Genomic DNA, 27,289 nt, shown 5'->3' on the forward strand with positions numbered 1-27,289 from the left:
CGAAGAACGAGACCGGAACGGCGTGGCGCGACATTACGCTTCTTTATTCGCTTTCCTCGCCCGCTCTAACTTAAAATGTAACTTCGGGAATATCTGTTAATTGTGGCTCCTTTCGTCTTTGGTATCCTGCCACCCAGTGGTGATATTCAGCGGGTTCGCAAAGTTTTACGAACCCGTTGTTAAACAGACGTAACATTTCTCAGTGATTTTGTTTCTTTTAAAAAATATATTAAAATATACGTATTATACTCTGTAACTACTAAACTAGAGCCTTATAGCCCGTTCGCCTTGGTGCAACCTCCATCGACCGTTTCAATCTCGACTAAAACGAGGTTCAATCGCGATCGACTCAAGAGTTCTTGAAACTAGGTCCAGTCATACGAGAGATCCCATGTGTGCCAGAAAATACAAGATGGCTGTGGAACACGTGTCGTGCTATCGACAGCGAAATAAAAAAGATATTGTATTTCGAGAGACGATGACATCTGTCTATTATTATAATAATACCTAACGATAAAATAAATGATTTAGAAAAGTTTTTCTTGTTTAACTGCTTTCCCTATGACTTTTTCTGATTAAAAAAAAGCCAATTTTTATGTTTATAAAATATTTTGAATGAAAAATATTAAAATATGTACAAAATAAACCATTTTGAACACACACACACACACACACATATATATATATATATTTTATAAATAGTAAAAATAGTTCTGGCATAAACAATGTTAAACTTTAACTGACTTAATTTTGCGAACGCATCTTTTTTATTTATATGAATATCTTAAGATCAGTTTTTGCTCTAATGTTGCTAATGCACCATCTGAGCAAAAGAAAAATTGTTAAGGAAAAATTTTCTGTTAGCGAACCGTTTGTTAAATATTTCGAATATCACCACTGCTGCCACCGATAATTCCATTAACTGGAAAGAACACACTAATCCGTTGCTCTTCTTCAAGTACTTCCAAAGAACTTTAAAACTCTCCCTTTCTCTACTACTTTGCAGACTAATGTCGGGTGATGTAACATCGCATAGAAAATGAATAAGAGCGTATTCTCCGAAGAAAACCCTGCCCCAAAAAGAAAAAAGCACACTTCGAAGTGTTCTCTTACGCGTTCCTCAAATAAATTTAATAGACATTTATTTACATTTTTAAGGTTTTCGGGATTATGATCGGCACTCGTAAATCACCACGCCGAATTTAGTATAATTTGTTTCTAAAATTCCCCGTAAAAAAACTTATGCCTCTTTATCTGTAACTTGAGAAATATATAGGCCCTATAGGAACGCGTTATTTGTGTGGCGGAAGTACTTTTTAGACAGGACGTGCGCTATAGAATATTTATTACTGTCTGAAATATAAATTCGTGTCGAAAAATAATGCATGGAAATTTGTGGGGCGTATGGCGGGTGGTTCCGACCTTTGTATTAGTAAAGAAAAACATCGAAAGAGAAAATCAAACACGAATGTAGTTTAAATTAGAACCGATCAAAAGTCACTGGTAATAAATATATTTGTGAGAGTTAGAAACGTTTAATTTTAGCAGTATATTGGATTAATTGCCGTTAATCTCTCTTTCAGACGTCGACGTCCCCGAAGATTGCACGGACAAGCCGTATTTCGCTAATTGTGATTTGATAGTGAAAGCCAATTACTGCGTTAATCAATACTATGCAAAATTCTGCTGTCGGTCTTGCACCGTGGCCGGTCAACTGTCACACTCTTCGCAGAAACATTCGTAACCGAAAGACTGTATGAAACAGAGGACTTTTAAGTGTTTTCATTTGCTTCCCGTATCGACAGAGTCGGAACAATAGTGTTATGAACGTGACGACGACAGAACTTACCGCTACAACTGACGCGCGACGGTGCTTCCGTGTGACGTAACTGCGCCAAATTTAGACAAACGTTTCGCCACATCCTATTTCTCCAGAAAAATATGGGAGCAGAGTCTCGTTAGTGCCAAAATATATCTCTGCCGTCAATCTCACTTTGTATACAAAACGTTTCCTTTTTTCTTGTAAATCGTTATTTTTAAGGAGACACGCGACTGTTATACAGTTTTCGTAGTAGAGAATCTCCGAATCCACAGTGTAAATGTGACAAAAAGGTGGATGTCTTCCTCTGTACCTTTGCTCGATCGTCTGTCTACTTCGTCTTGGATCAGACCTCTGCGAGAAATTCGCGAAATCACTGCCAAGATTCGTTCCTCGCTTCATCTGGGTGTTTGTCTTTTTATATCTCGTTTTTACAGTTACTTTGTTCCCATTACCGAGTCAAATAAATTATTTTGTTTGGAAACATCTTTATTCACTGCATTAAATCACGTGCCAAGTAAAAACAAATGCGTACAGAAAACTTTAGAAAAGAAAAGACTGGATGGTGCACGACTGCCGACCGGTAAACCACACTACGTTGTCGGTTTGCGTTTATTCGTATAAAACCGACGCGTGTAAAATAACTTAACATGGAAGTTACCGGATGTTAAGGTTACGACGAAAAGGATTAGGATTAGGATTAGAATTAAACGGGTTAGAAGAAACATACGTCGGCGACTATTTTGCTAACGAGTAAAAAAGAGTCCGGGACTAAACGGGAAGAACTTCGGTGCTCCGGAGGGCAGTGAAACGATGGCGCGCATCGATTATATCCTAAGTATTTCCTCAGTTTTAGGCCAAGGACGTATCTCTTACCGATCACAATTAGAAGTTTCTTTCCGTAGAACGAATAGATAGAATCTGCCAGAGTCGTCTGGTGGAATGTCGACTGTACAATCGTCGGTCAGTATAGGATGTCGTAATGGCCGGGTCTGTATAACAAGTGAATTCTCGGCTCCTTCTTCTCCGGAAAGTCGTGCGCGTTGACTTCCGATCCTTCGCCCCTGTCCATGTACTGGATGCGCACGCCCACATTCAGTGCCAGAGTCAGCGCGATTATGTGGATGTGATCGCTTTCCTTGTACATGGGTTCCACTTCCTGAATAAAAAAATAACACTTCATTAACAATCTCATACGTAAAACACTAAAATTAGTCGCGTGACACTTTCATTAACACCGTTATTAAATACCTGTATGTCGTTTTCGACTTAACCAATACGTGCGCGTTTGTCTTTTGATCGGAGAATTCTCTTATCCCGACAATATCGTCATTGCCGGAAAATTTTCCTTGTGATATTAATTTAATTCGTATACACTAGTGGCTGTATTCGCATTTGACCCGTGCAAAAAATTCTATCGGAAAAATGGGTTAGAGGCGTGGGACTATTTCTACTTGCCAAAATTTTAGAATGCACAGATAGAAATTATGTGCGCTAAAAACAGTCGTTCTGACAAAATGTGACATTAAAAATAGATGGGTGGAGCAAAAACAGATAGATAGCAACACTAATCTATCCTGTTTTTGCACGGCCAAACTGGTAGGGAACCAGGCCCTCTTTATTACTTACTTTGGTTTTATTATAATACATTGCAAGTTTAATAGGTTACTTTTGAGGTGTTTCTGTTACAGATAAACAAGTCTGGAGTGAACAAACTTCATCGCAATATCTAAATATTAATAGTTTCCAAAAAATTTATATAAATGATGGGTAGTGTATACAAAATCATTTAATACTATTCTCCATCCAGTCGTCATCTGCCACGTACGATGAAATTATTACAAAGGTATAGCAAATTGACATTTCACTTTCCCGGCTGTTATGTAAACATAACGAGAGAAAATATCGGAATCGTGTCAAATTTGACCTTCCGAGTTTTTTGCAAATCAACCTCCTGAACCCAGAAAGTCAAAATTTCCGTGCGTGTGTTGGCGTTTACTTCATTTAATATCTCGGGATGGGATGAAGATTAAAAAATTAAGTTTGCTCGGCATCTTGTGTATAAGTCCATTAATGCTATTAAATTTTGGTGGTGAAAGGTGAGGGTGTCTTATCTCGAGAGGGGTAGGACTTAATGAAAATTTTATTCGTTATTGACGTTTGCACTTTTTTTTTTTTTTTATAAAACTCATCCTTACCCTCAAAATTAAGCTTTTTACCATTTTATAGTAGTAAAAGTTATATAAAGTTTTTCGTAAAATCTCATTAGATAGTGCTATAAACAATTTTATTTATTTTGCTTAATAATATGGTTAAAAAATAATAATAAAAACTCAAGAGCAGGGAAGTTCGCAACTCGTTGCGGTTTCTTTTTATTTGGCAAACTGGCAGACCAATCAGTCGTTGTCCATGTTAAAAAGCAAGTAAACTCTTAACTCGGTTTTCTATTGGTTAATAGCAACACACAAGAACTATTTTAGTTTTACAATTTTGTAAAATCGTCGATCGCAAATATAAGAAGCACATATCAAAAGCAACCGTCTGAATAGAGTCACATTATTATGACAATTTCGTACACTAAGCTTCAACCACGTCTCAACCTTTCTTTGTAAGCTTATAGAAGGGTGACAAACCACCTTGCCAGATGTGCACATTGGGTAACAAGACGCGTGTATCACAAAATGGTCGTCTTAATATGACTATTTATTCAGACAGTTGCTTTTTATAATATTTAGTTTTATATTTTCTATTCCAAACTTAAATTTTGTCGAAAGAAACTTCTTAAATAAACTTAGAATGCTCCGCTGGCTACAGTTCAGCTTTACTTCAGTTTTGAAAATAGAGATGAACTGTAACACTCCTTGATTTTGATAACAAGAAACAAATATAAATAACATCTGGTAAGATATGAAACAAAGAAAATTTATAAGACAACTAATTTAATGGAAACAACTAAGAAAAACAACAAAATGTAATATTAATTCAATTCAAACCATCTTATATCATTTGTTTATATTCCTCTGAAATAATTATTTAATTTTCCCACTTTTCGGGCAATACTAAATAATTATAAAAACCTCAAATCACAATTTTTATTCCTATTTTTTCAAAAAAATTACCTGACTATCAGTTCCTGATGTTCCTAAGGCAAAGTATCTACATTGTAACTACACTGGGCAGTCTCACCAATCTATACAAATTACATGATACGTTTTAATTAATAACTATGCAAAAGTGCCATTTTAGTAATTTTAAATTGCATTGTTAAATTCCTTGTGAAAAGTTACATCTATTAAATCTCCGTTTCATCTCCATTGACAGTTTCACTTTAATTTCTATAGCAGACAAACAGCCACACCTTCAGAAATACATATAGTAAAACCAGAGTAAATCAGAATTGCATAGTATCAGATAATTAATTGTACCCAAAAACCTATCCAACACAAGTAAGTCAAAACAGAATGCATTTTTCCAAAGACATTCACAAAAGCTGCATATGAGAACTAATAACTTACCTAGTGTTTCAATACTTTTTCAGCAGTTATTTTTTGAAGTTCTCAGCCTCTTCAGGTATACAAGCAGAAAAAAGAATTTGAAATTTGCCAATTCAAATTTCAAATTTTTTTTCCTGCTCAATATACTAGAAGAGGGCCAATGAAATGATAGAAAATGTTTGTTTTTAAGAAAATACCTGCTGGCAGTAGTATTGAAGCACTAGGTAAATTATTAGAATTTATTTCATGTCTAATTTTGGAAGCTATGTTGTTTTCAAGCAAACTTATCACATTTTAATGTGATCAGTTTGCTTGAACTGAACACACAACAATCAACTGAAATGAACAAAATGAACTGAAACAACAATCATTTGATTATGTAAACTTGAAGATATACACAAAACGAGCAATTATTTAGACATAAAAAATTGCAGCCCAGCATTGTGACAATCATATTTTTAATTTATTTAATTTAAAATTTATGCTTGCCACCTCAAATTAATGGTGGCTTGCCCTGTACATTGTACTTTTCCTTTAACAATAGAGTCGTGTTGGTCATCTATTAACTACTTCCAGGGAAAAAGTCTTGAATTGAAATAATGTAACTTCCAGTTTGCATCAGAAGTTCATATATAGTTAGTTGAGGCCTACTGCCCCTAAGGTTTCAATATCTGGTCTCGAATTTAATATACATAACTCTATTCTTGAGATTAAGGAAAGACATACAGATGAAAAACAGTGGGAATTTATAGTCTACAATTTTTTCAAATTGCAGCCCAACTTGTCATGTTAGCAGCTTTAAAGCATGGGTGGGTTAGTATGTTTGTTACGATGTAATTACAATAGTTGTAATTCCTATAACTAAAAAATAATCCTCTCTCCCTTCAAGTTCAGAAATATCAAAAATCAACTGAATATTGACAAAATTTGGTTATAATGTAATTTCTTCTCAATACTTCTGTCATCATCACAGTCATGTAATATAAGAAATGTGGATTCAATGCTATATACAATACATTAGAGTGACAGAACATTAAAGTAACAATGTATCTTTAAATAAGATAATGTTTCTTATAATTTCCAACACATTTCAGATAATCTTATATGATTAAAATTTGAGAATGTATTATGGCAAGGATTATCTGAACTGAATTTACTGCATTATTATATTATGACATATAATAGTCATCAGACACCAAAATTACAAATAATTTACTTTTTACAATATTGAATTATTCTATTAAATAAATTTTAGAAACTAAGCATATTTATTTTTGGAATAATCTCAATTTCATTACACACAAAACTTATGAAAATATGAATATACCTTTTTAGAAATACTATATTAAAAACACAGTCCAGTTTATAATGAATGTTTTTGACAATGCATATAGTTATAAATAATAAATACTTGCAATAGTCTATATCAGTGATTCCAAAACTGGTCCATAGGCACATTTTTAATGATGCTTTTATTTTATTACTTACAAATAATTTAAATTATTATTTAAAGCTATGTTAAGCTTTAAATTAAAATGTGATACAGTTGTATATTATGTTTTAAAATGTTACATTTTAATGATTTTTTAAAAATGTTGGTTAATTTTATAAAATTTTATAATTTATTTATTCTGTTATTTTAACAAAACTTTTAAAATTAATCCAATCAAAAAACAAATATAAGATGCCTCAGATACTTAGTATTATTATAATTAATGGCTATAAGTTAACATCTGAAAATAAGGGTCCACCAAAATGTGTTTTATAATAATTTTGCAACCTTTCAAAGTTTTGGAACCGCTATTATATATCATTGCATGCCTTCTTATAATGTTAAGACAATTTTTTAAGAAATATAAGTAACTTGTGGCTAATACATTTTTTAAATTCAGAAAAATTGTTTTTTATTAAATTTATGTAAAAGATTTTTTGTTAAATCTAAAAATTTTGCAATTAATTTAATTTAAACTTAAAATTTCATGGAAAATATTTGGCATTTTTTTATAGCCCACAGAATAAATAAATAAAACTTAATGAAACTGATACTCTTCTCTGACTGCACTTAAATAATAACCAAACCTTGACACTAACCTTTAAAAAATGCAGTTTATTTTTTTGAAGGTTAGTGTCGAGGTTTGGTTAATGAAACTGATATTTTATTATCTTGTTTCTTAATTTATTGAATGTTAATTATTTCTAAGGCCAATTCATGCATTTGAGCAGTAAAATTAAGTCAACAAGCATTGATGACTGACTCAATCATCAGCTAAACTAATCTAGCCGATGGCAGACAAAGTTAATTCAAATAATAGCAATTTCGGTGTCTAACAATAAATTTAATTTTATATACAGTAATATGGCTTCTAGCAGTTTTATTCGATTATTTCCCCCAAATTAAAATTCTAATTATTTGGAATCCAGATTTATTGCATGCTATTATTTACTCAATAAATTTATTTTATAGATTCTTACAATCAAATATTAGAAAAATGAAGAAAAACAGATATATAGTATTACATGCAGAAATTATGAATTGACAAAATATATAATTTTTCAACTGAAAAAGGAGAAATAGATTTAAATATTTTTAAAGACTGTCTTTCACTATACACTGGAACCTTGCTTAATGAGCACCTCTCATAACAAGCAAAGCAAATTGTAAAAAAATAACTCACTTAACAAGTGACGAGGAGAGGGGAAGTCCAAGCTTGTGCACATGCTACATGTCTGTGTTTAACACCGGTTCTGCTAGCATCTTAGTGTCACTTCTGATCACACATTTTTCCAAACTTATTACATATAAACATCAACATCCATAGCCCATTATATAATAAAAAACATGCCAAATAATATGCCAAATTCTTGGGCTATGTAAAGGCTATAATTAAATATTAGAAATTACTGTATTTTGATTTTTTTTTTTTTTTTGCAAATTGAATTTGCATTCCAGGTTGGTTCATTCCATGCTAGAAGAAAAGATGAAGATGATTCATGCTCCTTAACAATGTATATTATATAATTTTCTTTGAATAAACGTTATACATAAAATATTTGAGTATTTTCTTCAGCATGGAATGCATTATTGTAGTTTACATTAATTTATATGAGAAAAATTGTTTCACTTAACAAGTGTTTTGCTTTACAAGTAACATTCTGGAACAAATTATGCTCATTAAGCAAGATTCCACTGTACATAGAAAATTACAATGGCATAAAACAGATAACTATATTCTTTGGAATCGCTGTGCATATTTTGGTAATTATGTACAGTAATGAAAATATTATATTATGCCCAATATTTTATCATGTAAATTTTAGATCATAACAAACACATTTTAGAAATTTTAAAAAATTTACAATATTTTAACACTAATGAACCAAGAAATATTAACCGATGGTCTTGTTAATAACTACAATTATCTGAAATTAAAATAGATATTTATTCAGAAAAAGTTATTGGATGCACTGCCAATAAAGACAAAAAAATGTTGGAAAAAAGTGATGAATGCTTGCAATAATGAAAAATAACTATATTTTTATTGATGTTCTCATATATAAGGTGTCCACTTAACTATTCAGGGGCAAAAGGAATCTTTCCAGCATAGGTTATGCAAGTATCTTCCCTATTCACAACCTACATTGCCATACCCATTCCTCTGCTACCCGCAACCAGCACAATATGCAGACAATGCTGCACAGCAATTTGAGTGATGCAATGAGATGTTAAATTTACAGTATGATAAACTACAACTCCTTTAGCACATTTTATGGACTGACTAGGCAATATATAACCAACACAACATACAGTAGACCCCCCTATAATGCTTAGATACGTTCCACGCTTACCGAAAATTACGTTGTAGGAATGGTTAAATACATGAGCCAATCGCATCCCGATAGGTGGGAACTTTACAGACTAAGGCTGTTTGAAAGGTTTTCTTCTATAAAATTAACCGATTCTAGACTAATTCCACTCAACATTTCCAAAACACGTATAATTTTTTGGGAATAATCCGTATAAACTATGCTATAAACAAAAAATTATAGGATTACTTACCGAGTGTGTACCGTTCGACTACGCCGTTGCTTAAAGCTGGTTTTCATCGCGGAACAGCACATTAAACGGCGGCCGCGATTTCTAACAACTTATTTTTCTGCGAAGACTTCGTTGAACTTTGGAGACATCATTAATATAAATAATTTTTATGGCCGTTGAATAAGAAGTGTTTCTTTCACAAGAAATGTATAAAATTAGTGCTGTATTAGACTTACGGTACCTAATTTACATACTGTACAGACGATAATAAACTCAACTTACTAGCCTAAAATCTCCGTAGCGTGTTGCCAGGCGGCAGAAAGCATATATATAATTATAATAAAGTTACAATAAATTAAGTTAATATATAATTATATATACAGTACCTAATTTATATATAATTATATGTACAGTACCTAATTTATATATAATTTATATATAATACTAAACAGACGATAGTAAACTCAATTTAGCTGCTCCATAGCGTGGCGCAGGGTCGGAGGAAAGTAGTTCGGCTGCTCATCCATTATTGGTCCAGACTCTATCAATCTTGTCGTGAAACGACGTTATAGGAGGTACGTTATACGAAAGTTGCTACAATTTTTTCGCTATGTTATAGGAATTTCCGTTATAGGAACGTACGTTATAGGGGGGTCAACTGTATGTATCACTGGACAAATTGTGATGCACATGATGCATATGGCACGAAGTGCATTTTATCCTAAATGACTGGTGTGGAATTTGGGGTGACAGCTTCTTGGTCCCATATTCATGGACAATATCACCCCAAACAGTTGGTAGATATATGAACATCCTAAACACTACAGTAGATAAATGGCTCAAAGACTTGCAACTGAAGCAACTAAAGCAGGCTTGGAACCAGCACAATGGTACACCATCTCATTCCTGTATAGATATGTACAGTGGCTTGCAGAGCATTTTGGCAACCATCAGACAGGGCAACATGATCCTGTTCCATGGCCAATGCATACGCCAGATTTAACTCCCTCTCTGGATTTTTTTTCCTGTAGTCTACCTAAAAACATTGATATACAATTCATGTTCAGATACAATATGATAGCCAATATCATGTGAGACTGCTGGTATGCATCATACACCAATCTAGTTTCAGTTCACCAAGAACTGGAGAAATGCATATGAGCGGCCCAAGAAATAGTGACAACAAGAATTCTATGCGCTATTCAGAAAGCCATGCTTGACCATCTACATCTTTTTATTCTCACTGAAGGAAGTTGCTTTGAACATATTCTCAAACAAAATAAAGCTCACTTGTTCAAATAAATTTCTGCAATGCTGTCTTCATCCATTACAATATGAGATTATCTGTCTTATGCTAAATCAGCTTAAATTGGTTTTCTCTGGTTACTTTTGGCTAAAACAAGCATGCTCTTTGTGCATACACTTATGTAATGCTGGAAAGATCTTTTGTCCCTGGATAAATGTTTAAGTGGACACCCTGTATACTGTAAACATACAAATATTTTTGCATTTATAAGTTACTTATTATGCAGTTCACAAGCAGCATAATTCTAATTCTAGATAATAAATTATAAAAACTATATTATGATTGTATAAAGCATGTATGTAGCTACCAAAGATCAATGTTTTTTTATTTTATCTTTAAAGTACAAAATTTTACAAATCTAGAATAAATTTTAATATTGTCCATGGTTTTCAGTTAAGGTTAAGTTTGCAATATTACAGTCTAAATTAATAGCAATTATTTAATTATTCAATGATTAAATAATTATCTGAAAGTGAATAATAAATTTTATTAATTGTTATTTATCATAATTATTCTTGGACAATTATAACACATTAATGACTGCTTATTAAATAAATATTAATTAATTACATATGCATAATTAAATAATTAACTAAAATTAACAAAATGTGAAGATACATTTAAATCATGACAGAAATAATTGAATTATGGCAATTTTTTTCTTTAATCATTGAAATATATGCTTTTTTTTTTTTAAAGTAATTTAAGTATCCATTAAGCAATGCATATTCTCATTTTCAAAAAACTTGGGTTAATTATACATCAAAATTCAAACTGATTATTTACTTGTGTTTGGCTAATAATTAAAAATGCAATCTATTACTTTCCTGGTTCTGCTATATATTTTACAGAGGGAAAGTGCGGTGATCAGTCAAAAATCCCCCCCCAAGATTTTTACATTTTTGGACTCAGGACCTTGAAACATCAAGATATGTAAAAAAATTTGGGGTTTTTTTCTGTATGTGTGGTTGGATGGAGTGGACAATTTTCTTCACCATCTTTGAAGTTTAATAACTCCTGTGCTTTTTGTCAAAAATTTCTAAAATTTTGTAGGAAGGTTTGTGTATTAGGAGGATTGATGGTATTAAATTTTGATGGGATTAAGGGGTTAAAGTTAAAGATCAAGAAGGTTGTGTGTTGTATCTCAAGCTGAGTCAGACTTAATGACAATTTTACTCATTATTAGCATTTACAATTTTTCTTTTATAAAACTCATCCCTACCCACAAAATTAATTATTATAAAATAGCAAAAAGCTTAAAAATATAAAATGTTTTTTAGTAAAATATCATAACAGATGGTTCTACACAGTTTTAAATGTTACTGGGAACATTAAACAACTTGCTGCTAGATTTTTTATTAATTAGGATTGAGATGACACAATGATGAATAATTTCATCATTGAGTAAACATTTATAGCCATAACATTTCATTTTACAGAATCCAATTTAACTAGATCTAGTATATTCTACAATTCTACATATCATATTATTTAAATGAAATGAATAAAAATAAGAACTCTCTCTCTCTCTATATATATATATATATATATATTCCTTACTTTTTAAAAATGGCTAAAAATGATTAAACATCTCTTAATAAAAACTTCTATCATACTGGGTTTTGTACAAAAAACAAAAAGAATTGAGAAGTGTGTTAATCTTGTCTATATAAAAATAAATAACTAAGATTAAACAATACCTGATGACAGAATTCCTTAACAGATCTGTCTCCTTCTATGAAACTGGTAAAAAAAGTTTCTTCTTTTTGTAAATGTCCTGAAGTTATTAATCTGAAAATTCATTAAAACCTAATTATTTAAACTGTCTTATTTTATAATTATCCTGTAAAACTAATTTCCAAAATTTAATATGCATTAACTTGCTTACTAAAAATTTCAAATAATAAAAGGAATTATAAGTTTCTGTTCATTATTAATTACTTTCTTAAATAAAATACAAAAAAATCACTTTTACACTTGCAAAATATCAAAACTAAATAAAGTTTTACACACAAGAAACACAAAGATGGATGCTGTTTGTCACCTGCACATGTAGGATAACTAATGATGTATTTTTAATTAATATTGATGATGTAAATAAGTACTATGCTAATATTTTTGAATTTCTATGTAAATGATGAAAGCATAAAACAAATCTTTAAAGTGATTTAGATCTCTAAACTAATTTAATCATAAAAATTAATCAAAATACTAAAAGATATATTGTAATATAAGTAAGAATACAGAATAATAATAATAATTAATCTTTTGAATAATAGCTATTATTAATTTGTGATTTAATGAAATATAGCTAGTTTAATGTATCACAATAAAAGTAGCTTCTGATAGAAACCAAATTAAAAAAATTTTTATTTTTTATTAAACATGTGATTAAAATTCTACTCAAATAAAACTTAAAGCTTTTAATGAAACATCAAACACCTTCTATTGCTGAGAAATGTTTATTGAACAAAACACCAATGTTTTCAGCCTAATAGAATAGGCCACCTTAGGTGAAATTGAATTCAAACGTATTTTAAAATTTAACATTCTAACGATGGAACGTCTGAACATTATACATTCAAATTTAAAACAAAAATAATACAGGGGTACACAATCTGCGGCCCGCGGGCCACATACGGCCCCCTATCAATGTTTATGCGCCCGCNTAAAAACGCATCAAAATATAAGGGCAGGTACAGTTTAAGAATTTTTATATTTTAATTTTTCTTTTATGTAGAATTTCCATGCAGAAGCTAGTCAATCCACATCCCTGGCATTAATACAACCATCCTTTAATTTACTTTTATAGATTTCAATTTTTTCTTCATGCAATGCTAATGATGTGGAATGCATGGTCCTGAGGATAGTCACTTCACTCCATTTAACTACAGAGTCCTCTGCTTGTGCCATACTTGACAAAACTGTATTGAAGTGTCCTTTATTAATGTCATATTTGTGCTCCTTAAGTCTAATAGCTAAATTCCTAAGTGTAATAAACATTTCTCAGTGATAGAAGGTGTTTGATGTTTCATTAAGTGTTTAAAAATGCTGAGTTTGATATTTAGTTACTTAAAACTATTTTTGAAAAGCTGTTACAATTATTATTACAATTTTTATATTCAAATGAATATAAATCTAAGATTTATAATCAAATTTCAAAAAATCTAAGAATGACATAGTTAAAAAAATGCTGGCAATGCTCTTGCTAGACTTTCCTGGCACTGGAACATGAAGTTAAGGGAACTTGGAAAGTCAGATAATTTTCAGTTATACTATGATATAAAATTTAAACTCTCTTACAAAATACAAAAAATGTTTAACCAGTAGAAAAAAGAGGAGGAGATGGGGAAGGAAAGAAGGAAAGTGAAGAGATAAAAAGGAGAGAAAGGAAAAATCTCAGCGGTTTCCAAAGTGTGCACTGTGGCGCCACAAAATATTATAAAATTTTCATAATTTTACTTCCATTTTCAATTCAATGTGATAAATGCAACATCTATCAGACCTGATGCAAACCATTAACTCAGTAATAACTGTTTGCAGAAGCCTCTACAAATGTTTACCAGATGGTGCTCTGCAATAATTTTCTTAATTGTTTTAGTAGTTTGTCGAACTTACTCAGTATTTTGTGTTTGTATATAAATAGCTGTCAGTTTCATGTGATTTCAGTGTTAAATTAGTTTTTGGAGATTGTATCAACTGAATATTGCAATTAAGTCAAGTGAAGTTTTTGAAGTATTTCTTCTCATATGTATTTTTAAAAATGGATCCGTTTTTACTAAACAGTAATAAGCATTGTGAAAGTGAAAGTAAAGAGAGCACATGTTGTCAACCAGTGATAAGAGTGTGAAGAAGCATAAATATTCAATAAATGATGATAATTATTTGGATTATACACTGAAGCCTCTCTTCACCATTCACGGAAGTCAATGGTGAAGAGAGGCTTCAGTGTATAATGTGTATGAAAGTTTTGGAACCAGAATGCATGCTACTAAGTAAGTTAAAATGCCATTTAGAAACCAATCAACCTAGCATGGTTATTAAATCTTGTGACTACTTTACTAGAAAGTTAAGAGAGTTAAATCAATATAAAAGTAGTTTTCATAAGGAGGCATCAATACCAAGCAATGCTTTGCTAGCATCTTACAAGGTGGCACATAGAATCGCAAAATGTAAGAAGCCTCATACCATCTCAGAACTCATTTCTACCAGCTGCTGTAGATATGGTGAACATTATGATCAGTGAGTCTGCTCGGAAGCAGCTTTCAAAAGTGCCTTTGTCCAATAACACCATCAGTTACAGAGTACAGTACATAGTGGAGGACCTCAATAATCAATTAATTAAAAAATAAAAGAGAAGAAATTTGGGTGGCAGCTGGATGAAGACACAGATAATAATAATAATGCTCACTTGATTTGAGTTTTTAGATAGTAATAACATTGTAGAAGACCTCTTTTGTAAAAGTATCACTGCTGGTGCTAAGGCTCAAGACTTGTTCAAGATCCTTGATATTTTTATATCCAAAAATAATTTGAAGTGAACCAAATGCATTGGTATCTGTACTGACAGTGCTCATTCTGTGTGTGGGTGTTATGGAGGATTGAAAACACTTATTCGAAGCAAAGCCCGACACACTGTGGACCCATTGCATTATTCACAGCATCAAAATATCTGAGTTGTACAATGAACCAGGCCTTAGAATATGTAGTGAATGTAGTAAACTTCATAAAAACTCAGCCGATGAAAGCAAGATTTTTCAAAAAAACTATGTGAAGATATGGAATCTGAGCACACATCTTTGTTGTACTACAGCACTTCCCTGTGGTACTGTTTTATCTTGTACATTTGAACTGCAACAGGAAACATATTTTTCTTAAAGAGAAAGACAACAAATATGCCAAAAATTTTCTGAATGAAGATTGTTTTGTAAATGTTTCGTCCAATGGAGATTATTATTATTATTAAACAAAAAATTAAACACAGTCTGCCCAAAAAAGGGGCCCCCAACTTATTTTTTGTGTTCCAGACTTCATATTCATGGCGACAGACCTTCCTTTATAGGCTACATGTAGCCAGAATTTAAAAAACAGTCTTTTAAAAAACACAATTACATCCAATTAAAAAAAAATCTTTTTAAAAAAGAAACTAGTGTTATAAAGACGTCTTCCTTTCCATTCATCCTATGGGGTGTTTCTGCTTTTATCTACTGGAATAAGTACTGAAAAATGCAGATTTCGGAAACTTCCTCCTGGTGATGATATATTCCAATTTTTTCTTTTGTAAATTTTTCGTCCAATGGAGATTATTATTATTAAACAAAAAATTAAAGACAGTCTGCCCAAAAAAGATTGAAATGAAGATTGTTTAGTAAAACTAGCATACTTATGTAATATTTTTGAAAAGCTGAATGCTCTGAATCTCTCTTTACAGAGAAGAAACATGCACTTTTTAAAGTCAATTGGAAAAATTTCAGCTTTTATAAAAAAATTAAAACTATGGAAAAAAATTAAATGAAGACAGAGGAAAAGAATGTTTCCCCTTGTTGCAACAGTTTTTGACTTCCAATGGAGTTTATTTCTCTCAAGGTATGAAATCTATTTTTGAAGAACATTTATCACAGCTTATCACCTGGTTTGAGAAATATTTTCATTAAGTCTGACTCTACTTGAGATATGACAACCCCTCTGTTCCAATTCCCTTGGACCTAAAATTCAACAGCATCAATGCCCCATATAGAAATAAGCCTGCCAAGTTTCAAAACATTTGTTCATCCATAATGAGATATAATGAAAAATAGATGTTGACATACAGAATTTTGTAAGGGTTTTTCCACCCTTACATTTTTGGGATCTTTAATGTCAAAACATAGAGAAATACAAAAATACTGAAAGAATCAAAATGTAACCAATCAGCAAATTTTGTTATGTATATTCTAATTCTATAATAGCCAGAAAAGTAAAAATGATTAAAATAAAAAATAGTAAAAGAATCAAAAGTAAAGTGAAAATTATATATTGTTTACAAAAATTTACAAAACTGGAAAAAGATAATAAATAAAATTTAAAACTTTTAGAAATAAAATCTTTATACTATAAGACATCTATAAAATATTTTCTATTTGTTTTATATATAATAATGTTTCATTATAATAATTATCTATAAAAATAAGCACATGGTAAAACTAATATTAGTTATATACAATATAATCTTACCTCATATAAACTACAATATAATCTGAATAGCCTTGATTATTGAATGTTTCCAATAAATCTTCTAAAGTCATTTGCTTATCTATTTTCTTCAGAACTTCCATAAACTAAAAGAAATATATTTATCATAAGTATAAATTTAAATCAATTTAAAAAATTCAGAATTTCTTACAGTATCATAAAAGTCTTCAATGGTAAACTGAGGAAACCCAAGAGCTACTAAATTATCCTTGCTTTTACTTGCAATTTCACAGAACCTATAGAAAAAAAAATTTATTAATATTGATAGTTTCAAAATAATAGCAGATGATATAGTGTACAGTACCTATTGTATTCTTGTCTGTCGTTGAGCAAACTTTCTAGATAGGCAAAGCTGAATGCTCGAAAGAAACAGTTTCCATCAGGACGAGTCCTTCGAATATTTTTGTATTTAGTTTGAAGATCCTTAAAAACAAATAATAATCAAATTTATTTTATATCAGAAGGTATAGTCTATTTGATTTTATTCAATTGCATTTTGTAATAAATGGAATCAAGGAAAAATTTTTAAAATGCAAAGCAAAAATAGTGAGAATGAATGTTTAAAATACATTTTTCTAATTAATTCTTCAAAAAAAAAAAAGAATTTTGTTAACTAGGAATAAACATTTTAAAAATGCAACTATTTTTATCTTATTTCATAATGACTAAATATATCAATAATATACAAATACAATTTAACTTTGTATCATTTTCATTTAAATAAATTCTTTCTTAGCTCATTTCTTGTAATAAACCATTTATTGAATTGAGTTACAAATATTGTCATTTTTTTAAACCATCATTTTGTAATATACTAATCAGCTCAAGTGATAGTTTATTAATTATGTAGAAGTTTTAATAATTTTTATAATGGTTTTTGATTATTTTTAAAAAAGTTAGCTCATTACTATCGATGAAAACAAACCCCTCATTATATTACTTAAGGTGTCTAATGTTATATAAATTTAGAAAAGACAATGCTACTGTTATTGTGACAAACAATGTATGGTAGTGAAGCTGTATCAGAAAATGTCAGCATTGAATAGTGGGCGAGATTTAACAAACAGTGGAACAAAATACCAAAAATCGATGTCCTAGAAATCAATTTTTATAAGCAAATCAATACTACTTAAGATGGCACTTCAGTCAAGTTGGTTTTGTAAGACCCTTTTCATCTATTTAATTTGGTACCCCTGAATTTTAGGTATTTATCAAAAAGTAAAAAACTGTTGATAAAGTGTATAAAAATTATGTATAGGAATAAAATTAGTTTGTGAATTTTTAATAAGTGTATTTTATAATAATTTCAATTTCAAGTATGGCAAATAGGTTAAAGTTTATATTAAAACAAGTAAAACGGAAAAACCATATTTGGGACAAGACTATGTCTCGGAGACTCACTACTAAGTGGAATCACTTTGACACTCAAGGTGGGTCTCGTTCTCATTCTCCAATCTTCTTTGGTATTGTTGCTTTTTGGCGCGATCATTCAAACTTTGCCGGCCACGACCATGAGGTCATCCACGATACATTTTCAATAAAATTAACCTATCTGATTTCAAAATTTCTCTCCGTTGCGTGTCGGCCCAGGTTGAATTTTTGTCGATGACTAATGAAAATTTCCCATTTTTGAAAAAAAAATCATGGCTATTGTATCATCTGAAATTATTTTTTTTTATTTTGCACAAACAATACACAGTGTAACCTGATTATAATGTCATCAGATGTAATGAAAATCCTAATATAATGTCAAATTTTTATCAGTCCCACAATTTTACTACACAGTGGGTGATTGGTTAACGAACAAATCGGATAGCGAACATTTTTGTGAAAGATTTTTATGATTGGACAACGAACACATGATTGGATAACGAACACTTCACTAAACAAACATAAAAAGAAGCAACGGAAATAGCAAATACTGATTGATTTTCCTTTATCTTCAGGTAACTTTTTGGAGTGCGGGAGACATCAACGTTGACGCTCAACCCGATATATATTGATCAGATAGTATTCCTTGAACTTTGAAATACTCCCTTCTGATTCCAGCCTTTTATTTTTCTGACAAACAATTCTTTTATAGTATTCACGAGACTGTCAGGCGGGCACTCATTAAGTTTTGCATCGTTTTTATTTTCAAAAGGTGAGAGCAAAGGTAGGAAATGGGCAAAAGATGTCTGATGTTGCTGGGCTGTATGGCTTGATCAGGTCTACAGTAGGCCGGAGTTCAATCTTATCTAAGAAAGATACAGTATAATCAAGAAGACTCAAGCAGCTAAAGGAATAACAAAAATCATATCTGAGAAATAAAAAATATTGAAGAGCTCATAATGGAACCTGAAACAGATCTGACGACAGAAGAATGCCAAGAACTCTTGAATGAAGAACACCAAGAAACTTGGTGAGATGTTTTTTTCTGAAAAAGAGGATTAATGCCGATATCTGCTATTAACTAAAGATATTTTGAAGAAGTGGGGGATGTCAGATCAATGGTCTTAGAATGGCATACAAACCAGTTTGAGGTTAATAGGCTTGGGGATCTCTACAATTACAATGCTATTAATTCTGAAAATCCTGAAGAGAGAAAAGCAATCGACATTAGACAGATTATTTAACCCCACAAACAAAAAAACATGAGTAATAAAAATGCAAGTCTGTGTATATATGTATTTTTATTATTACATATAAATAAACGTAGTAAGAAAGTATATATTTTTTATTTTTTGGGATCTCCAGAACGAATTAATCAAATTCCCATACAAACCTATGGTAAATTGATAATCAGTTAACAAACAATTCGGATAGCAAACAAAGTCTTGGAATGGATTATGTTCATTAATTAACTGATCACCCACTGTACTAGATAATGTTAAAAAACCTACTTGTAACAAGATAAAACCCTGCTTTAATGTCATATTTGAAGGACTCCCAAATTTACAAAATTAGATCACAAATTTTATTTAACAAAGAAAATACTACATGTTTAGTCCTAGGATCAGAGTCCACTTCCTAGAATGACTGTGGATGGTACTCTCACCACCTGACTTTGGTGGGGTGAGGTGCCTGTTTTGCCTGTTTGTAATAGAAGAGGGTTGCCATTTTGTATTTTATTTTGACTCAGTTCTTGGTCCCCTGACTACCTACCTACCTAAAAGTCTGGATTTTTTTATGCGCAAATGATTTTGGTACCTAATACTCTGTGCCAAATATCAACTCTCGACATGCACTCCTTCATACCTCTAAGCTGGTAACATAAACAGGCAGTACAATTTTATAAACAAGACATAGTCTTGTCAATAAGAATGCAAAAATCTTTCTTTCTCATAAAAACCAACATTTCTTTCTAATTATATTAAATATGGCATCACATGTAACATGTCAGTACGTTCCTTAACAATATAAAAAATTAGCACAACTGAGCACTATCAAATTTGTATTTTTTAATTTCTTAACGGTTTATTGAGTAAATTCTGTAAAGTTTAGCTGCTTGAATTTGCTTGTTTTACTTCAAAATTAATTCATTTTTTGCAGATTCCTTGCAAGTCCTGAGTTATCTTTGTCCATAACTAGTGTGGATATAGTTATTAAAGTGATTTGGAATAATTTTGTAAGTTTTAGCTTGTAGACAAGAAATAGATACAGAAAAATTTAATAACCATACTATCAAAACAGCAAATTTGTTGAAAGTATCCCCAGTTCTACATGCCTGTATAAAACTCTATGAACACTTGTAAGTATTCATAAAATTTTAATTCCCAATGTCAAATAATTCAATTTGTCATATTTCCAAGGAAACATGTAATAAAAGCATAAGTCAATATAGAGAGAATATTACAGAAGAAAAATAATTCACAAATTAATACAATGACTGATTTAGTACAGGATCTTTTCATCTAATCCACACTTATCTTTCAAAATGAACAAAAGGCCAAAGATATCATGTCATGCTCCACTCTCTAAACAAGCCAAAATTCTTTTTAACACTAGGAAAGCTAGAATTTGTCTATGCCAAGAACCAGAAATACAGGTCATTTTAACCTAATAGAAAAATTGCAACTAAACAGCCCGATTTATTTATTTTGACATATATTTTTATTATATATATTTCTGAATATATTCTTTTGCTATCAAAAATAGGAACAAACTAAGTACACAAAGTTTACATTCAACAAATATTTAGGAGGCGTCATGATAGAAATTGTGGGCATTAAAAATTCAATGATGATCTTGAAAAGACCTCCGAGTTTGTACAAAATTCTAAGAAATGATAAAGGGAATATTAAAAAAGAAGATAAAGCAGGAGTTTATAGGATCCCCTACGAAAACCAACAGTTAGGGTTAAAAAAGGATTACATAGGGGTTACAACAAGAAACCTCAGGGTAAGAATCAGAGAACATAAATGATGTTAGAAAAGGATCTAATACAACAGTATTGGCTTAGATGGCTCAAGCCCAAGGATCTCGGTTGGGTGGGAGGAAGTGGAAGTCGTCAAACAAGTACTCTCTCCAACTTTAGCAAAAACTGCTGAAAAAATGGAAATTTACAGGAGCAAACTTCAAGAAGGATGCATTAATGCCAGAGATGCAGAGGGCCTTCCCTCGGCTTGGAAGTTTGCCATTAAAAAGCTTACAAGTAGCTTATGAAATGAAGTGTGATCAATAATTGCTTTAAGGAAACTTAGTAACCTCTATTTGGTTATGGTAGATTGTATTAATGTTTAGCCATTGTAGTATGTTATTTATTTTTACACTTATGTATCATTTACGATTTAATTTTTATTCTAATTTTTTTTATATGTTATTAGTTATTGGGTATTTTTGAATTTTAAACATGATGTTCCATTTATGATGTATTCCATTTTCGTATGTTCTAACCTGATGATGATCTATTGAGTAGATTGAAAATGTTCATTTTGTTTTCAATAAACTCCCTCAGCAATGAATAAGGTGTTGGCTACTTGATTTATCAAAAATCATAATGACCAAAAATTAATTTATTCTCTCATTACTTTTCTACTGTACATCAAACACATTATCTAAATTTCTGCTGTGCATGTCTATAAACTGGAACTTTGCAAGAATTACAGAATTGCATGGTCTGGTTGCCATTACTTTGGCAGTATATCCCTTACAATTTCTATATATATTTTTTTCTTCCTGGTAAAAAATCTGAATTTCCAGACTTTTTAAGATCTGGAATGGTTTACTTGGTTGTTTTTCCCCTCTAGATACTCTTGATGCAATTCTTCTGATATCTTTTGGAGATATTTATATCTGAAAATGCATTTGAGTTATCTCCTTGAATAATGTAAATGCATTGATAACCAGGATGTTAAACATTGTTACTGGTGAATGTCTTGATGAGCTTCATGTACTATAAAACTGTGCCATCTAATCAATCATGTTGAACCAGCTTTGTTTTGGTTATCATACATTATCATTTGTGGTTTCATTTCTTTGTCTTGTCCTGTCAAAAATCTCAAGAGTCATGAAGAGAACTCATGACTATTACATTTTTATCCTTCTTCAATATATAATTGTAAACTTTATGTTATTTTCATTGTTCAGAATCAGCTCTTTACCCATGACAGCTTTCACTAGAATGGGATGATAACAAAATTTCTCCAGATTCTGCCAAAAACTCTCAATTCTGATTCCTTTGAATACTTTCTAAAGTTTATTTTAGTTTACAAAAATTAACAATTTACATTATGAGCACAGTACATTCATTAATTAAAAACAAAAATCAAGCTTAAGAATCAAAAGTGACTGGGATATCCAGAATCAATCTTTCAAAACAAACCCAAAACTTCTCTATTTATATGTGGATATGCATGCTTTTATTGTGTACTACAAAATAAATTTATAATCTTATTTCAAATAAAGTTAACATTGCAACATTATCTCCAAAGAAATTACACCTAATTCCCTTTTACTCAAAGGACTATTCTAGCGCATCATCTAGGGTTGCCATCTTTGGAAACTGCTTCGTTAGCACTGATGAGTAGGGGAGAGAGAAAGAAAACAAAACATGAGCTTCTTTTTTTCATTCTTCTCCCAATTGGCATGCCTCGTACACACTTTAATACCATTGCATTTAACACTAAATGAAGTTCAGCAAGTGATGCAAAGATCCTAACAAATATCATAATCATTGAGTCAACTGGAATTTGAATTTATTCAAGCAACAAATGTCTAGACCGACTTATCTTAAAAAATCAATTTTTAAAATTCAAAACATTAGTAAACTTAATGTGAATGAGTATTTTTGTATTTGAAATTTTAATGTATTACAAATTGTATTTGAAAACTTAATGTATTACAGCATCATCTATGAATCATACCAAAAACTTTATTTCTGATATAATTAATGTTTTTTTAACAATATTTTTGCTAACTGCCAGCCTTGATTTGAAACTAGGTAGCAGTGTTGCCAGATGTTTTTAGCTTTTGTAGTCAAAAGCTAAAAATATCTTTCTAAAAAGTAACCAACTGAAAAAACAATTAATTTTTAATAACCTGAGATTTCACAATAAAATAAAAAAGGACATTGTTGCATGGGTTAGTGGCCCAAACTACTGGAGTAACATTTACACTTTTTTGTCCAATTTTTTTTTTTTTTTAAATCCCCACATTAGATTTTGATGATTTTGGTGTCAAAATGCTCAGTAGAACACTGGCATGTGCATAAATTACATTTTGGAAAATATAATTAACTCTGAGAAAAGATATATTAAAAAAACAAGTGTCAACTTTTGCCTCTTTGACACTTAATAACAAAAAATTATTTTGACAGTTTTGGGTACTGTTTTTTGCAATATAAAGCTAGACAGTTGCTTGATATTTTTCCAGTTTGGTGAATTTCAGTCTAACTACAGAAAAGTTATCAGAGTTCTAAAAAAAAAAGGAACCAGATCTATGTCCCCCATCCCCACTAGATGGAACCATGTTACCTAGCTCTTCAATTGTCTAGCTCTAATAACAGGAAGCTTCTGGAACAATGCAGACTGTGTCATATTTTTCCGATGTGAACTTTTTGATTTCATTTTTATACTAAAATACAGTTGATTCCATTTAATTGGGGTAGCCACTTTTTTGGACCAAATCTCAAAGAACAGAAACCAAATTAATAAACTAATACATAATTTAAACACTTAATTGGGACAGTAGCAGAAAAGGAATTTAGCAATTTTCGATATATTTTATTGATCTTCCGAAAGTATGTCAACTCTACGTACACTATGTCATATAGGCCTAATGGTTGGTGGAGACAAAGCAATTTTGTCTTTTGCTCAGGTGGTTCGGTTTTTCTGGCAGGGATCAGCATAGCGGGACATATCACACCAGGATCCTAATCTTTAAGCACAATTAATGAGAATAGATGTTACGCTCTTCATTTCTTATCAAGACAAAAACATTTGTACAAACATATTTGGTGTTTACTGTTTTATAATTATTTTCTTTAAAAACAAATATTAAATTTACATAAAAATAAACTTATATTAGTTGAGCTACTGACTCTGCTCTGAATTGGACCAGCTCAACTCCTACCTCACATTCCACCCAAAAATTTCAACTTTTATGTAACTATTACAAATATATGTTTTTTAAACATGTCAAGCAACCCACAGGACATTATGTTTCAGATGCAGTTCCCTCAGTTGAGACTGTACAAAATCTCAAACATGGCTGATTTTAACGAATGACTCCAATTTAACCAAGACTTTTCTTGCTTAAATGCCAACTGATTTTATTTTATTATTCTTTTATTTCTTATTTTTTAGTTTAGTTTACTTTATTTATTTACTTTAATTATAATTTCTTTATTACACTTTTCTTTTTTATCTGTACTTTGTCAATTTTTTTCTTTTCTCAACAATAAATCACTTATAATCTTTCATCTGTGACATATTACTGCTCAAACTGCTCGCCCAGGCTAATTACATTGATAAACATCCTCTCGAGTTTCTCAATGTCACTTATCTAGTTAATTTTCTTATAAAATGTGGAAGAATTGTTTTTAAGAATCTGAAATCAAGACAGGATTTGCTTAATTCTGATTCATGGAAAATGCCCAATTTTTCCACTTCCTGATTACAATAAATTGTCCCACTATAATAGGAAACTCATGCTAATTGTATTGTATTGTTCCCAGCATGCTAATTTTCAACAAACATACAATTAGTTATGAGAGAGATGTAAAAAAATTGTCATGTGTAATGTTGATACCTGAATAAATATAATTGTTGACATATTTTATGATAACATGCTGCACCAATGATATTTCTCTAAGATGTGACTCATCTTTACTAATGTAAGGAAAACCATTTAGAAAATATCTATTTCCCATCAGGCAGAATCCTGAATATGATTCCTAATTTGTTGGGTTTATTTGGCATATATTGAATAAAAGAAATATCTTTTGCATCAGAACAGGTGTTCATAAACAACAACAGATTCACTTGGATTGAAGCATTTCATGTAATATGTACTGACAAAATAAGATGCACTCACTTTAGTATTATAAAATTTTTGGGTAATTTTTTCGTATATATACATATATACATATACACTTAGAATCATACACACACACAACAAATAATGTTAAGGATATTCTCAATTATTGATAAACATCATTTTATAAATATATTCATAAAATTTTTTGTCGGATATCGATAAATAAAAGTACAGGTCAAAATGGCCTGTAGTTGGCAATTCATGGTATATCGTTATATTTACAAGGGATGATCAAAAACTAAGGTTACAAAGCCTGCAGTGAAAAGTGTACATTTTATTTCATACAACTAACACAGTCAACTGATAGTACATACATTAGGTTATTTTTCAAATAGTCTCCATATCGGTTTAGACACTTGTCACTTCATGTGATGAGTTTGAAAATTCCCTCCTGGTAAAAATCCTGTCCTCTCGTGTTCAGCCAAGTTGTCACAAAGTGTTTCACTTCCACGTCTGAAGCAAATCGTCGCCCTGCTAGGTTCTCCTTCAAGTGAGGAAACAGGTAAAAGTTGCTTGGAGCAAGGTACTCATATAGCCCAGAAGACCACCATGCTGTTGAAGCAGTTTCGCTGGGACATCATCAACCACCCTCCCTACAACCCAGACCTCGCTCCAAGTGACTTGTTGTCCTCATAATTGTTACAAGAATGAAAACAAAAATCAATAACAGTAAAAGCATCAGTTTATACTTATTAATTTAAGCTTGTGTACCTTTCTAAAAGTTCTGACTTTGACCCTGTTGTCTTGTCCCCTAATTTGTTTAATTTCTTTCATAATTCGACAACTGTTACATTTTTTTTAAGTACATGTTTTATAAGTAGATTAAAACTTCCCGTTCAGTTTCCATTGCTACTCACTACCAGAAGTTAAGTATACATCAAGCTGACAACAGTGCCGCAAGTGATGAGATTTAAACCATGCATGCCCCCATTACATCAAATGTAAGATACAGTCTGTTTTAATATATACTAAAATCTGATAATCTGAATAACAACAAACATACAAAATAAGAAACAAAAAATTAAAGGAGAGAGAGCATTTTTCAAGTGTATAGGCTACTTTTACAAATGCACATTAAGAACTTGCTGAGATGATATAGAAGTTCTCACTTTAATTTCATCTCTAATTGTTCAAATGTCTTAAGGAAAGTTAAGAATGTCTATCAAAATAATTCTGATTTTAATTAAAATTTGTTGGTATCAGGATCACGCAATTCACATAAATGTCTTAATTTCTTCTATTTTTATATATATTACTATTGATGATAAAATATAATCAATGTTTATTTTGTATCATCATAAACAATAATATAATCAAGTTTACAAAATACAGTACTTACTTTTAGTTTCTCTAGATAAACATCATCATCTTTAGCATATTCTTTGCTCAATGACAATAGTGAGCATTTTGGACCAATTAATGGAATTGATTCTGCAATCTAAATATATATTATTAATTAACTTAGGTCCATTCAATAATAAATAATAATAATAATAATAAAAATTATGAAAAGAAAATATCCTCTCTTAATAATTTATATATATATAAACAAATCAATCAATCTTCATATACTGTATCAAACTCAAAAGAAGAATTATTTTTATATAATTAATCTTAAAGCTGGAACTACTAAATAAGTGATGACAAACTGATCTTTCATACATTTCAAGCAGTAATAGCATTGCAAAAGCATTTTCTTTTACAATGCTGTCACTGCTGGAAGCATACGAAAGGTCAGTTTTTGTCATCACTTAAAAGAATTTTATATATTTGAAGGCCTTGTACTACATTGCTATTTTTTAGAGGCTCCTTAACAAAAAACATAAATAATTTGTTTGATTGTGTAAGTACAATAATGCCCCGAGTTATGTAACATGCTACTTACG

At 30.8% G+C, this 27,289-nt stretch overlaps 2 protein-coding genes across 3 annotated transcripts in view; one reads left to right on the forward strand and one right to left on the reverse strand.

The window, feature by feature from the left end:
• Positions 1-2,303, forward strand: part of LOC111614660 (papilin-like) — a 48,172-nt gene extending 45,869 nt beyond the window's left edge. For both annotated transcript variants that reach the window (XM_023356056.1, XM_023356115.1), the window contains one exon: positions 1,584-2,303. In XM_023356056.1, coding sequence (XP_023211824.1) covers positions 1,584-1,744 — 161 coding nt within the window. In that variant the 3' untranslated portion in view covers positions 1,745-2,303. The remainder of the gene's footprint in view (positions 1-1,583) is intronic.
• On the reverse strand, positions 2,291-26,849 carry LOC111614899 (ubiquitin thioesterase OTUB1-like). The gene is made up of 6 exons (XM_023356302.1): positions 26,743-26,849; positions 17,191-17,309; positions 17,038-17,122; positions 16,869-16,972; positions 12,356-12,446; positions 2,291-2,978 (listed from the first exon to the last, which is right to left on the reverse strand). The coding sequence occupies exons 4-6, from the start codon at positions 16,967-16,969 to the stop codon at positions 2,784-2,786; spliced, it is 387 nt and encodes a 128-aa protein (XP_023212070.1). The 5' UTR covers positions 16,970-16,972; positions 17,038-17,122; positions 17,191-17,309; positions 26,743-26,849; the 3' UTR covers positions 2,291-2,783.
• Positions 26,850-27,289: the final 440 nt, after the last annotated feature.

Source organism: Centruroides sculpturatus, unplaced genomic scaffold (assembly GCF_000671375.1).
Source record: "Centruroides sculpturatus isolate CEXI.00-Female unplaced genomic scaffold, Cexi_2.0 scaffold18, whole genome shotgun sequence".
NCBI lineage: Eukaryota > Metazoa > Arthropoda > Arachnida > Scorpiones > Buthidae > Centruroides > Centruroides sculpturatus.

Excerpts from the sequence above, each read along its gene's own strand:
- LOC111614899 (XM_023356302.1), bottom strand. The coding sequence starts at position 16,969 with ATGGAAGTTCTGAAGAAAATAGATAAGCAAATGACTTTAGAAGATTTA. Across the intron at positions 12,447-16,868 it reads TATATTGTAGTTTATATGAG|ATTAATAACTTCAGGACATT; the intron begins GTAAGATTATAT and ends ATGAATTTTCAG. Across the intron at positions 2,979-12,355 it reads TTAAGGAATTCTGTCATCAG|GAAGTGGAACCCATGTACAA; the intron begins GTATTGTTTAAT and ends TTTTTTATTCAG.